Source organism: Schistocerca nitens, chromosome 7 (assembly GCF_023898315.1).
Source record: "Schistocerca nitens isolate TAMUIC-IGC-003100 chromosome 7, iqSchNite1.1, whole genome shotgun sequence".
Lineage (NCBI taxonomy): Eukaryota > Metazoa > Arthropoda > Insecta > Orthoptera > Acrididae > Schistocerca > Schistocerca nitens.
In genome coordinates this window covers 237,740,542-237,755,310 of record NC_064620.1, presented here as the reverse complement: position 1 = coordinate 237,755,310, position 14,769 = coordinate 237,740,542, and the positions used below count along the sequence as shown (strand labels likewise).

Genomic DNA, 14,769 nt, shown 5'->3' with positions numbered 1-14,769 from the left:
ATGGTCGCATCCGTGTTTGGTGACATCGCGGTGAACGCACATTGGAAGTGTGTATTCGTCACTGCCATACTGACGTATCACCCGGCGTGATGGTATAGGGTGCCATTGGTTACACGTCTTGGTGACCTCTTGTTCGCATTGACGGCACTTTGAACAGTGGACGCTACATTTCAGATGTGTTACGATCCGTGGCTCTATCCTTGTTTCGATCCCTGTAGACGTCAACCAACTCGGCAATTATTTAAAAACCTCTTCAACCAGTTACGAGAAAACTGTAGTGGAACACCTAGACAACGCAACACAAGCTACAAGTGACGACCGCTGTTGCATTTGATCAGCACATTAACTGCCGTGCAATCGTACGAGGAAGTAGCATGAGTCAGGCAAGTGTCGTACGCATTCTCCATCGACATAGGTTCCATCCCTCTCAAGAGATGCATGGAAACGATTACGAGTACCGTGTTAACTTTTATACATAGGCATTAAGACATGGTGCTCCAGATGTATCATGTATCTTGTTTAGTGATGGAGCCACATTTACCAGTCATGGCCAGGTAAGCCGCCGAAACAAGCCCTATTGGTCTGTTGACAGTCCACGTTGGCTTCGTTAGGTGGGGCGTCAGAGTCCATGGAGAGTAAAAGTATGGTGTGGGATAGTGAACCATCAGCTCATAGGCCCGTTTTTCATAGACGGAAGACTGAACACGCTCAAGTATCGCAGCCACCTAAAAGGCCATCTTCCACGGATGGTAGAGGACATTCCTCTGCAGCCTTGGAGGAACCTGTGCTACCAACATAATGGCTGTTCCACCCATAGCGCACGAAGTACTACACAATGTGTTCACGAAATATTATTCAAATACTATCGTTGTTGTATTATGTTGCAAAGGGAGACAATCAATTTGCTAAAAAGGGGTCTTGTTTGGGCTCATCAGCGTATGTTTCGTAAGTCGTTGGAAACTCTGGACTTAATCGTATAATTCCAGGTCGATGAAACAAGAAACATGAAACAAGAAACAAGAAACATGAATCGAAACATGACTGCGTCGTTTCATGATTCGAGGGTCAGCAACTGATAAAAAAAATGGGGCCCCCCGGGGTCCCAAGGTCGCGATGGCGGCGTCACTGTCCCGCCGAGATAATTTGTCCTTTTAGGACAGTTATCTGAGCAAGCACCCACGCCTGCAAAAGGTTGCCCGACACGTGCTGTTTGATAACGTAATGTATATAAAAGGTGGTAATGATTTATTTAATTTAGTCAGCAAAATGTCTTGGGTAAATCAGTATTTAAGCACGGGCAACCATGGCTCTATACAATACGACGGAGGTGTTTTATATCCGGGACCTGAGGAAGACATTGATATGGCGGAAAGAATTCCATTAACAAATGTTAATCGTTCTCGTAGCAGTAATGATATTCGAACAGTGCAAAGAGAGGATGCTGCTACTCGTATACGGTATGGAGATAATCCAGCATTCGACGATTTGGATACGAGTGGCGAAACAGTTGAATTTGAACGGGTGCCAGAAACAAGGCCAGAAGAAAGTAATCTTGGAGTGCGACGGCGCCGCCCAAATAGACCACGAAATCGTGGCCGAGGTCACCAGAGTGCAGATGTAGACACTGCTAGCGAAACAGTGCCCTTTTTATCTGAGAGTGTCACGGACGGGGCCGCAATTAGCACAGCTGGTGTTACAAGTTCAGGGCAGATAGCGATAGCGGCTGGCGCGGCGACAACTGCTGCTGCCGCAGGTGCTGCTTACGGCGTTATAAAAGTAGTTGAACGTGTACAGAACAAAGGACAATTGTAATTAATTTTTATTTGTTGTAATAATTGACAATAAAAATTATACATTGTACAAATTCTTGTCTTTTATTTAATAAGGAATATTATACATTTGCAACAATGAAAAGAAAGCTAAAGCATAAAGCTTTTTTATTGCATTTTTCAATTCATCAAACTTTTTCCACCTAATAGTTCTCACACGGACATTGTTGAAATCTGGATGACTACATACAATTGGCTGAGAATTAGAAATTAACACTAATGGAGTACGTCTTAAAATAGCATCTCCTTTATATTTTACACGAATGTTGCATGCAATTCCTTCACAAACTGTTTTGAAATCCTCTACAGCACCTTCTTCTAATGAAATTTCATTTCCAATGATTATACGCCTATTTACGGCGTCTTGAAGAGCAAATTGATTCGTCTTATTATTGCATCGGCCAATGTGGCCTACATTAAGTCCAAGATGCGACCCTGCGATGTTAATGATAATCACCTTTTATCCACAGTATATAATACATACGTACCAAAGACAAATCAAAGCAGAAATTTAAAGTAGGAGAGTTCGTAAGAATCAGTAAAAACAAAGCCATTTTTGATAAAGGATACACACCAAATTGGTCTACAGAAATATTTAAGATAATTGGAGTCCAAGAAACAAATCCTAGGACATACACTCTGCAAGATTTTGAACTAAATAATATTTCTGGTGCGTTTTATGGTCATGAATTACAGAAAACAAAATACCCCAATACTTATCTAGTAGAGAAAGTATTGTACAGGAAAGGAAATAAGGCATTTGTGAAATGGTTAGGTTTTGATAGAAAACTTAACAGTTGGATTACAGTAACATAAAATGTAATTTTACTATATAAAGTTACAGTTATTTTTAAAGAATTATATAAAAATTACATTTATGTTTTAAAGATATACCAAACGAACAACTGCTTCTTCAAGTTCCTAATAGTTACACCACAGATGCACACCATCACACAACACATCAGGAATTTTAAAGCATTTACAAAAAAGGCCTGCATACTAGGAAATGAAAATAAGCTTCACAGATTTCACATGATTCACAATTGTCTAACAGTTCACACTTGCCTGCTTTTGTGAGGGGCCATTACACTCTTTACTCCACACTGTTCGGCATAATGTTTTAAGTAGTACTCTTTGTACCACTTCACCAGCAGATTTGTATTCAATTTCGCAGTTACTGGTTGGTACCTGCCAATACCATTCAGCTTACGTAGAGCATGTAGGAGGGCAGCCTTTCTCCTCCACATTAGTTATTAGGCAGTCAGGTAAGAACTCTCTTACCCATTTCACTTTTTCAGTACCTTTAACAAGTACAGTGCAGTTTGTTGGTACCACTGATTTGATGGAGTTTAATGCACTATCCAGCGAGACTCCAACTGAATTAATGTTGTAGTGGTGATGGTTCTCTGCCAACCATTTTGCTGATTCGATATCAAGTTTGTAATACGGTGTTGTACATTGAAGAATGTAACTTCCAGAGGCAAACACTGTTCCATCATCGCACAGCATTTGGAATGCTAAGTCCTTAGGAACAAATTCATTCGCACATGTCTTGAAGCCTTGGCAGTCGAAGATTACAGTATACATCTTGAAAGAAGTTTACACGCACACACTTGCTGCAGCTGCTGCTCGTAGATGTCGACGTTGTCGATTCAGAGGACATGATGTGCTGTGCTCCAAATCACCTCCCTTATGTACTAAAATTCTAGTACAGCCGGTTAAAACAAATCCTGTTATCAACACGTGTCGGGCAACCTTTTGCTGGCGTGGGTGCTTGCTCAGATAATTGTCCTAAAAGGACAAATTATCTCGGCGGGACAGTGACGCCGCCATCGCGACCTTGGGACCCCGGGGGGCCCCATTTTTTTTATCAGTTGCTGACCCTCATGAATCGAAACATGACTGCGTCGTTTCATGACGTAGAGGACGTTCCTCTGCAGACTTGGAGGAACCTGTGCTACCAACATAATGGCTGTTCCACCCATAGTGCACGAAGTACTACACAATGTGTTCATGAAATATTATTCAAATACTATCGTTGTTGTATTATGTTGCAAAGGGAGACAATCAATTTGCTAGATTGTTTGGGCTCATCAGTGTACGTTTCGTAAGTCGTTGGAAACTCTGGACTTAATCGTATAATTTCAGGTCGATGAAACAAGAAAGAAAAAGGAGGCATCCACATTCTTATTAATAATATAAAAATATCTATTTTTAATATACAATTAAATCAATACAATGAAATGAATACCCTTAGCTGCATACAGGCGTTGATATACGTCAACGGGGACAGATGAGAATGTGTGGCCCAACCGGGACTCGAACCCGGGATCTCCTTCTTACATGGCAGACGCTCTATCCATATTTTTTTTATTTTTTTAAAATAATTCGGAGCAAGTGCTCTAACACACACACACACACACACACACACACACACACACACATATATATATATATATATATATATGTGTGTGTGTGATAGTATTTGAATAATATTTCGTGAACACACACACACACATACAGGGTGTTTAAAAAATGACCGGTATATTTGAAACGGCAATAAAAACTAAACGAGCAGCGATAGAAATACACCGTTTGTTGCAATATGCTTGGGACAACAGTACATTTTCAGGCAGACAAACTTTCGAAATTACAGTAGTTACAATTTTCAACAACAGATGGCGCTGCGGTCTGGGAAACTCTATAGTACGATATTTTCCACATATCCACCATGCGTAGCAATAATATGGCGTAGTCTCTGAATGAAATTACCCGAAACCTTTGACAACGTGTCTGGCGGAATGGCTTCACATGCAGATGAGATGTACTGCTTCAGCTATTCAATTGTTTCTGGATTCTGGCGGTACACCTGGTCTTTCAAGTGTCCCCACAGAAAGAAATCACAGGGGTTCATGTCTGACGAATAGGGAGGCCAATCCACGCCGCTTCCTGTATGTTTCGGATAGCCCAAAGCAATCACACGATCATCGAAATATTCATTCAGGAAATTAAAGACGTCGGCCGTGCGATGTGGCCGGGCACCATCTTGCATAAACCACGAGGTGTTCGCAGTGTCGTCTAAGGCAGTTTGTACCGCCACAAATTCACGAAGAATGTCCAGATAGCGTGATGCAGTAATCGTTTCGGATCTGAAAAATGGGCCAATGATTCCTTTGGAAGAAATGGCGACCCAGACCAGTACTTTTTGAGGATGCAGGGACGATGGGACTGCAACATGGGGCTTTTCGGTTCCCCATATGCGCCAGTTCTGTTTATTGACGAAGCCGTCCAGGTAAAAATAAGCTTCGTCAGTAAACCAAATGCTGCCCACATGCATATCGCCGTCATCAATCCTGTGCACTATATTGTTAGCGAATGTCTCTCGTGCAGCAATGGTAGTGGCGCTGAGGGGTTGCCGCGTTTGAATTTTGTATGGATAGAGGTGTAAACTCTGGCGCATGAGACGATACGTGGACGTTGGCGTCATTTGGACCGCAGCTGCAACACGGCGAACGGAAACCCGAGGCCGCTGTTGGATCACCTGCTGCACTAGCTGCGCGTTGCCCTCTGTGGTTGCCGTACGCGGTCGCCCTACCTTTCCAGCACGTTCATCCGTCACATTCCCAGTCCGTTGAAATTTTTCAAACAGATCCTTTATTGTATCGCTTTTCGGTCCTTTGGTTACATTAAACCTCCGTTGAAAACTTCGTCTTGTTGCAACAACACTGTGTTCTAGGCGGTGGAATTCCAACACCAGAAAAATCCTTTGTTCTAAGGAATAAACCATGTTGTCTACAGCACACGTGCACGTTGTGAACAGCACACGCTTACAGCAGAAAGACGACGTACAGAATGGCGCACCCACAGACTGCGTTGTCTTCTATATCTTTCACATCACTTGCAGCGCCATCTGTTGTTGAAAATCGTAACTACTGAAATTTCGAAAGTTTGTCCGCCTGAAAATGTACTGTTGTCCCAAGCATATTGCAACAAACGGTGTATTTCTATCGCTGCTCGTTTAGTTTTTATTGTCGTTTCAAATATACCGGTCGTTTTTGAAACCGGTGGCTCAGATGGATGCCGGCACGGTAGCTCAGCGTGTTAGCTGCCTTTGTAATAAAGAAAACTGATCAATAAAGAAACGGATCAACGAATAAACTGAACGGGTGACATCGTACGTTCGTCCTGAACAAATTCAACGAAGAATATAGAACAAAATGAAATAAGATAAAATATGGATAGAGCGTCTGCCATGTAAGCAGGAGATCGCGGTTTCGAGTCCTTGTCTGGGCACTCATTTTCAACTGTCCCCCTTGACGTATACCAACGCCTGCATGCAACTAAGGGTATTCATTTCATGGTATTGACTTAATTGTAATTTCATTCTAACGAACTGCACGGTCATCGATAGTGTCTGTTCTCTCCGACATGTCCGAGCGAAATATTTTGAATATATTTTTTGCATAACCTTGCCGTTTAGGTATCAAAGTAATCTACGTTTAAAGTACTAACTGGATATCCATCAACTGATTGAGATGTAATGAGATTTGTATATTTTGATTGTGTCGATGATGTATACGAGGTAGTAATTGTTAAACTCAGTGTTAAAATGTAGTAACAACCACCTTTTACAGTAGAAGAGCACCAAAATTGACGCGTTTCGAAGCAGAAAACCTTCGTCTTCAGAATTATTCTACAAGAATCTTACAGAAGCGATAAAGATAAAAATATTAATAATTTTTTTCACATCCTTTCTAATCTTGTCTTGCTAGAACGTGCCTAATAGTTTCATTACATTTTTTGTAGAATAGCTCTGATGATAAAGCCTTGCTCCTTTGAAACCCGTCAGATGTAGTGCTCTGCACTCGAAAGGCGGTTGAACCTACAGTTTAATACCGAAATTTGTAAACTTCTTATCAGATTAATATCTTGGGGCATGACACGTTTAGTTATGTACCTAAAAATGGTAATTTTAGGATTTGGCCCCCTTGTATAGAATTTCTGCTGACTCTGTCTGTACATTGAACAAATAAAATTGCAAATATTTGCCGAAGCACCAGGTACATGGCGCTTACGAGTCTTAACACAGGCACATGCTGTAATATGAACAGTGGCGGTCCAGTTGTAGTTCTACGATGCACATCAGAAATTAGATTTTTGTCCGTCGAGACTCACCGGGATACCGCGTAGTTAACACTGTGTACTTGCATTTGGGAGGACGACGGTTCCGATCAGGTGTTGTTTTATTTCCAGAAGTTGAAAATATCGTTTCAGTTGTAAAGTTCCTTTATTATCACACGACCGGTTTCGGGCTGTTATAAGCTACCTTCAGGTGTCGTAACTTGGTGCTGTGGCCCCCGAGCGCCGCGGTGGACGTGCACTAGGTGCGGTGCACTATCTATGAAGCTAGTGTTCAATCTCTAATGACCTCGACGTTGCTGGGACGTTAAAGCCCAACCTTCCTCCGTCCATTTTTTATGACTACTGACAAGACTAACATGTTGGGTTCAGACTGTTAGTGGGTTATTGCTACTATCGTAAGCCTGCGTAAGTTTTGCGTAAGCATGTGTTACCCCAAGCAGAGACATACTGAAAGAACAGAAAAAGAATGGAGTAGGAAGGCGAGTGATAACAAGAGATGGTGGAACCTGCTCCTGCTGTGTGGTTGGCGGCTACTCACAATCTCGAGGATCTTGAGAATAAAGCCCGGCTGCTTGAGGTCCTTCACTTTGACGGCGAACATCTTGGCCTGCATGTCTGGAGCACACCGAGGCGAGGCGGTGGACTGCGGTCTGGTGGATGCAGAAGCTCCGCCAGCCTAGCGATGCTGCGCTCTGTGTGTGTGTGTGTGTGTGTGTGTGTGTGTGAGCACACTGCCCACGCCGCCCGGCACGTTGCCGCAGCAAACAGCTAATGGACGACTTCCCACGGCGGCGGCCGACCCCGCAATGTGACCTCTTTCTTTTGTTTCTGCTGCTGTCTTTTGTTATTTGGTAGCTCGTATGACATCGCAAACTATCAAAATACGAAGAACGTTATAGGACACGCGAGTATTCGAAAATGCGGTGCTGGCGGACATGAGCGGAAACTAAGTTTCTAAAAGGCTGAGCGACAGGTTAGCTACAATTAAACTTTCGCTAGTTGAGTCAGTGTAGACGTAAAGCTATTGACCGTGTGTGTGCCCAGTTTTATAGGAATGATGTTCAGATACCGCGCTGCTGCAAGACTTGCGTATGACTTGCCGTTAGGCGCCAGCATTGGTACGGTGACATAGGGGTGAAACACAAACATCAGTGTGAATTACAATTGCAGACGGACAACATGGTTCTAGAGAAGACGAAACAGTTTTTTTTCCTTTTTTTTCTCGAAACCACAATTGTTCGGCTCCTCTTCGTGAGATCGACGAATTAGAGGATTTTCAATTCAATTCAATTCAATTTATTAATACGAATTTTAGACCTGTTATCTGTAAACTCTACGCAGGTTGTATATATTCGCTAATCATGGTGACATACTGTGTTTTGTATTTTGTATGTAGTAGTAAATCGTGTTAACAACTACATTTAACTAAATACTTAGGGATTACAGGCCGGCCGAAGTGGCTGTGCGGTTCTAGGCGCTACAGTCTGGAGCCGAGCGACCGCTAAGGTCGCAGGTTCGAATCCTGCCTCGGGAATGGATGTGTGTGATGTCCTTAGGTTAGTCAGGTTTAATTAGTTCTAAGTTCTAGGCGACTGATGACCTCAGAAGTTAAGTCGCATAGTGCTCAGAGCCATTTGAACCATTTTTAGGTATTACAATTACAAATAACCTGAATTGGAACCATCACATGGAAAATATTGTGAGGTGAGCGAACCAAAGACTGCGATTCATTGGCAGAACAGTTAGAAGGTGTAACAGGTCTACTAAAGAGACTACTTGCACCACTCATGTCCGCCATATTATGGAGTACTGCTGTGGGGTGTGGGATCCGCATCAGGTGGGACTGACGGATGACATCGAAAAAGCACAAAGAAAGGCAGCTCGTTTTGTATTGTCGCGAAATAGGGGAGATAGTGTCACAGACATGATACGTGAATTGGAGTGGCAATAATTAAAACAAAGGTGTTTTTCGTTGCGACGGGATCTTCTCAAGAAATTTCAATCACCAGGTTTCCCCTCCGATTGCGAAAATGGGGGTACCAACGTACATAGGAAGAAATGATCATCGCGATAAAATAAGAGAAATCAGGGCTTCCACAGAAAAATTTAAGTGCTCGTTTTTCCCGCGTGCCGTTCGAGAGTGGAAAGGTAGAGAGACAGCTTGAAGGTGCATCATTGAACCCTCTGCCAGGCACTTTATTGTGAATAGCAGAGTAACCACGTAGATGTAGATAGATGTAGAACAGCAACCATTGGTAATATTAATGCAGAAATAAAACAGAACATTTGAAAAATAAGAATCAAATTAAACCAAGTTGCAAGTAAATAACTTCCATGTTACATTACTAGATACGTTGCTGGTAACCTCGGAAGAACTCGAGGTTTGCCGACTAGCTACAACTATTCCTACTTCTAAACCTATTGTTGCTACACTATTCTACATCATCCACACTGGTATGTGCGTGCCTCGGCAATCCTAGAGCCAACGCATACCTGTGTCGTGTCCATAGCAGTCTTTCTTTTCTTTTTATTTAGTTTTTCTTGGTATTTCTCTTAGTTAAATTTATACGTGCCTATCATTAACTATAATTGAGGAAACGCTTCTTGTGAGCTGTTGATGGCTCAAATAGCTCTGAGCACTATGGGACTTAACTTCTGAGGTCATCAGTCCCCTAGAACTTAGAACTACTTAAACCTAACTAACCTAAGGACATCACACACATCCATGCCCGAGGCAGGATTCGAACCTGCGACCGTAGCGGTCGCGCGGTTCCAGACTGTAGCGCCTAGAACCGCTCGACCACACCGTCCGGCTGAGCTGTTGACATTATTCTGATGTTCTTAAGATCCACTTGATCTTATAAACAGAAGCAGTTGAATTTTAGATGTGCGATGTGCTATCAAATTGAGTGTAGTCCACAAGTTTTGGGAGGACGACGGTTCAATCCCACGTCCGGCAATCCTGATTTAGGTTTTCCGTGATTTCCCTAAATTGCTCCAGGCACATGCTGGGATGGTTCCTTTGAAAGGGCACGGCCGACTGCCTTCCCCGTCCTTCCCTAGTCCGATGAGACCGATGACTTCGCTGTTTGGTCTCCTCCCCCAAACAACCCAACCCACAAGTTTTGGTCACTTACAGTTGTTTGCAGATCGCAGTCTAACAGTCTGCAGTCTTACTCTGCCTGAAAAACGGCGCATCTGAGAACGACAGGATCAGCCGAACCTTCTACATCTACATCTACATCGATACTCTGCAAATCACATTTAAGTGCCTGGAAGAGGGTTCATCGAACTACCTTCACAATTCTCTATTATTCCAATCTCGTACATCGCACTGAACGAATGAACACCTATATCTTTCCGTACGAGCTCTGATTTCCCTTATTTTATAGTGGTGATCCTTCCGCCCTCTGTAGGGCGGTGTCAACAAAATATTTTCGCATTCGGATTGGAATTTCGTAAGAAGATTCCGTCGCAACGAAAAACGCCTTTCTTTTAATGATTTCCAGCCCAAATCCTGTATCATTTCTGTGACACTCTCTCCCATACTTCGCGATAATACAAAACGTGCTCCCGTTCTTTGAACTTTTTCGCTGTACTCCGTAGTCCTACCTGGTAAGGATCCCACACCGCGCAGCGTTATTCTAAAAGAGGACGGACAAGTGTAGTGTAGGCAGTCTCCTTAGTAGGTCTGTTACATTTTCTAAGTGTCCTGCCAATAAAACGCAGCCTTTGGTTAGCCTTCCCCACAACATTTTCTATGTGTTCTTTCCAATTTAAGTTGTTCGTAATTGTAATACCTAGGTATTTAGTTGAATTTACGGCTTTTAGATTAGACTGCTTTATCGTGTAACTGAAGTTTAACGAGTTCCTTTTAGCACTCATGTGGATGACCTCACACTTTTCGTTATTTAGGGTCAACTGCCACTTTTCGCACCATTCAGATATTTTTTCTAATTCGTTTTGCAGTTTGTTTTGATCTTCTGATGACTTTATTAGCCGATAAACGACAGCGTCATCTGCAAACAACCGAAGACGGCTGCTCAGATTGTTTCCCAAATCGTTTATATAGATAAGGAACAGCAAAGGGCCTATAACACTACCTTGGGCAACGCCTGAAATCACTTCCTCTCTACATTCACAGATTGGTGTGTTACTACATCCCATATGATGCCGATGTTTGGGATATGGACCGTTACCTGTTAGTAGGTGCCCCATACCTCGAGTAGAGGCAATATCGCGCGGTTTGAGCGTGTTCCCGATGTTTGGGAATATGTTGTGAACGCGCCTTGAATCACTTCGAGTGTCCCAGTTAGACTGTCAAATTACAGGATTCTGGAGAGGTCCTCTTTCCGCACCGGGGTTGAAGAACATGATTAGGAAGTTCGAATTAACTAAAGAAAACGAACCACCACAGTGTAGTGTTCTTTAAAAACATTCTTTAAATAATTTATTGAATGAATGCTTGACTGAGGACTGGATACGCGTGTAGCATGTTGTAAGTGCAAGTCGTGTGCTTACTCTGTGTTATCGTTAGGAAAACTTTACACGAACTGATTGGGCAATGCAATTCCCAATAACAATAAAGAAATACAGTCATTGCACAATACATTCAGTCTCTTAGGCAGTGAATCCTCTGGCCCTGTTGAAAACTGATAACCTTGGTCGCTGTGCACATAAAAAGAAATTAAATGGTCTTTCCTCTTAAGCAGCAATGGTGGAACGCGATATGTTCTGGTCTCTCATAAAAAAATGTAAATAAGCTAGCTACAGGCTCGAACGGTGTGCAGTGCTGACCGCAATACTTTGGAAAGTACATGAAATTCTTTTAGCTGATAAATGAAAACATTTAAGAAAAATCCAACTTCTTTGAAAAACATATGACCTGGACAGGGACTCGGTACTGATTGTGTTGAATTACTAGCACCGATTTTTTTTGAGTAAAATTATATTACCGGCCGCTGTGGCCGAGCGGTTCTAGGCGCTTGACTCCGGAACCGCGCTGCTGCTACAGTAGCAGGTTCGAATCCTGCCTCGAGCATGGATGTGTGTGCTGTCCTTAGGTTAGTTAGGTTTAAGTAGTTCTAAGTCTAGGGGACTGATGACCTCAGATGTTTTTAAGTCCCATAGTGCTTAGAGCCATTTGAACAATTTTGAAAATTGTATTACAAGTTAAGTTTTTCTTTTCAAAAACATTTAACAATTGAAGTTACATTGGTTAGAATAATATATCATATTTACTGACTGACTCAGAGACAATGCAGCAATTACCAACTAATCTCACTAAACCGGCGTTAATGCAAATCGTCAAATTACATATAGCTCTGTTAACAAATCTTAGAAACATTACAAAAGTCAAATATCTGATTAGCCCTTTTATCAAATCAGTTCACGTACACTCTGGGGTTACTCAACAATTAAAAATTATCAGCTAAGCATCTAATACTATCAAAACAAAAATCATAATTATTTAACATCTTTGCCTTGCTTGCATGAAGACTTCTGCTTTCATGTTCTCGTAAACCCCATATGAATCTAACTCTTGGTGGCTTCACAGAGCATACCACCAAAAACTGCCTGTTCCATTGTCTTTCTCTGACAGTCAGTTACCGACAACTGCGCGCCAAGCGCTCTCTTACTCCAACACTACAGTCTCAGACAAAAAGCATTATCTTTGGCTCTGCGGTCGTGCACAGTCAGCGAACCGATTTATAAAGCTTATCAGAGATATACATCGTTTATAGTATACTGGTTTCATTTTAGTTTACATTAATATTATTATCGTGTTCGGGTGCCACATACAGTGTGCCCCGGTAGACTCCTTTCAACAGACGTTATCATCAAACTGATTTATTTCAAATGATTAGTTTCGGTCCAACACTCACGCCATCTTTAGCTCCACTAAAACCAAAAAAGTGCTTTCATCCCTTAGCCCATGTATCGTACAACCGATGTAATATTAGTTGTGGACTGCATACTCCAGGAGTGCATAGTCCGCAACGTGGTGCCAACACATGTGGTAGTTGGTTTTCTTTATTTATATCATCAGCCGCTGTCCCATGGCCACGAAAGCGATGGACTTCCACAAATTCGTATTAACTGGCGAATTGGCTTTTGCTCCTGGGAGGGGCCAACAGACAACTGCGGCTCAAATTGTTAAAGTAGTTACTGTTGCCGCGGCTGAGAATGCTGGACCGAATTTTCGATCTTCAAGCAGTGCACGAGCAGTGTCACGACAGCTGAGCATTCCATGGTCCACCATTCGAAAAGTGCTGCGAACAGTTGCGATATCGTTTCTCTCGCCGGTTCCAGCTTGCCATGGATGCAGATGGTCGTCACATTGAGCAACGTTTTCAAAACTGAACCTAAGCGAGGTACGCAGTTAGCAAGTGTTGCCCTCTCAAGTGGAAATTAAAATGTGTTATTTTTGGATGGTTTTGTTCGTTATTTTTATTCCGCATGTCTACAAAGTTTCATTGTCCTACGATCACTCGCTTTTTCGTGGGGAACACTCAACTACTAGCGAAAGTGTAATTACAACAACCGCTCGGTGCGTAGACTGCCGGCTACCGACGTTACAACTGCAGGAAGGAAACTAAATAACGAAATTTTACTTGCCGTACGTCGGCAGTATAGTAGGAGGTTTACGCAATTAAATTCCTTGGCGATTTGGAGGTTTCAACGGTGCGAAATTTAGTGCTCAGTGCCGCTATCTCGAACAGCAAAAGTATTTCCAACGCTGAACTGGGCCTGGAGGTGGCTGCAATATCATACGCTGCTTCCTCTCTACATCAATGTTCACCAGTAGTGGTGACTGATCGGTTCTGGTGTTTCAGTCTTTTGGCAACCAATGACCATGTGTTGTCAGTGGGTGAGATATCTGCAGAAAATGCAACAGTCGAAAATCTTCTGTATCGAGTTACTTCAGAACAACACGGACATCAAGCAGTCTTGTGTTATCTTGTTGCCACTCAGTTCATAGTGGTTGGCAGAGTACGAAAGTATATCTAGACCAGCTCAGCGGCTTCTGCTTCGCTAGCGTGGATTGTATGGCCAAACAGATATTTTTGTTTTCTTTAATGGAATTTTTATGTTGTTCACAAATTGCAACACCTTATAAACAACTCTTGATAAATAAGGTCGTAGAAGTACGGTCTTTTCCGAATGTGCTTCTGAGTTCTTGTGCTGATATTTCCATAGAAATTTGAAACCCAAACAAATTTATTTATTTCGAACCAAGATGTGAAATACCAATTTTCATACATTTAGCTTTAGTAATGTTTCAATAGAACGAAATATTTTCTTAAATATTATCATCCCCTATTTCACTCCCTTAGGACTTGAATTTCCAGAAACACTGAAACACGTTTTTGTTTGTTTCTAACTGTGAGGTCAAATACTAGCTTCCATAGATATAGCATTAAAATGCATTAGTAGTTCTTTCATAATGATTTATTAAAAAAATTAACCCCTTTAGTGGTTGAATTTCCAAGAACGCCGAAGCCGTATTTTTTTAATATCTGACAGAAATCAAATATCATTTTTCGTGGTTCTACATTCAAAATTCTGAATAACCTTTCATCCCTTGTTTCATACAACATTATAAGATCAACACCTTCTCCAAATATCAAGTTTCTATCCTTAGCGATTTGGGCTGGGCCAAGACGAGTCGGTGAATCAGTCAGATCCTATTTCACCCCCTTAAGGGTTGAATTCTCAAAAACACGCGAACATATTTTTTAATTCGAACCGAGATGTCAAATACAAATTTTCGTATATTTAACTTTAAAAATGCTTC

General features: G+C 42.1%; 1 protein-coding gene across 2 annotated transcripts in view; it reads right to left on the bottom strand.

Moving 5' to 3' along the window:
• The window catches only part of LOC126195049 (uncharacterized), a 51,107-nt gene extending 43,396 nt beyond the window's left edge, over positions 1-7,711 (bottom strand). The window contains exon 1 of one of the 2 annotated variants that reach the window (XM_049933495.1): positions 7,510-7,711. In XM_049933495.1, the coding sequence (XP_049789452.1) occupies positions 7,510-7,584 (75 nt within the window). In that variant the 5' untranslated portion in view covers positions 7,585-7,711. The remainder of the gene's footprint in view (positions 1-7,509) is intronic. The other variant, XM_049933494.1, reaches the window with a different exon arrangement.
• Positions 7,712-14,769: the final 7,058 nt, after the last annotated feature.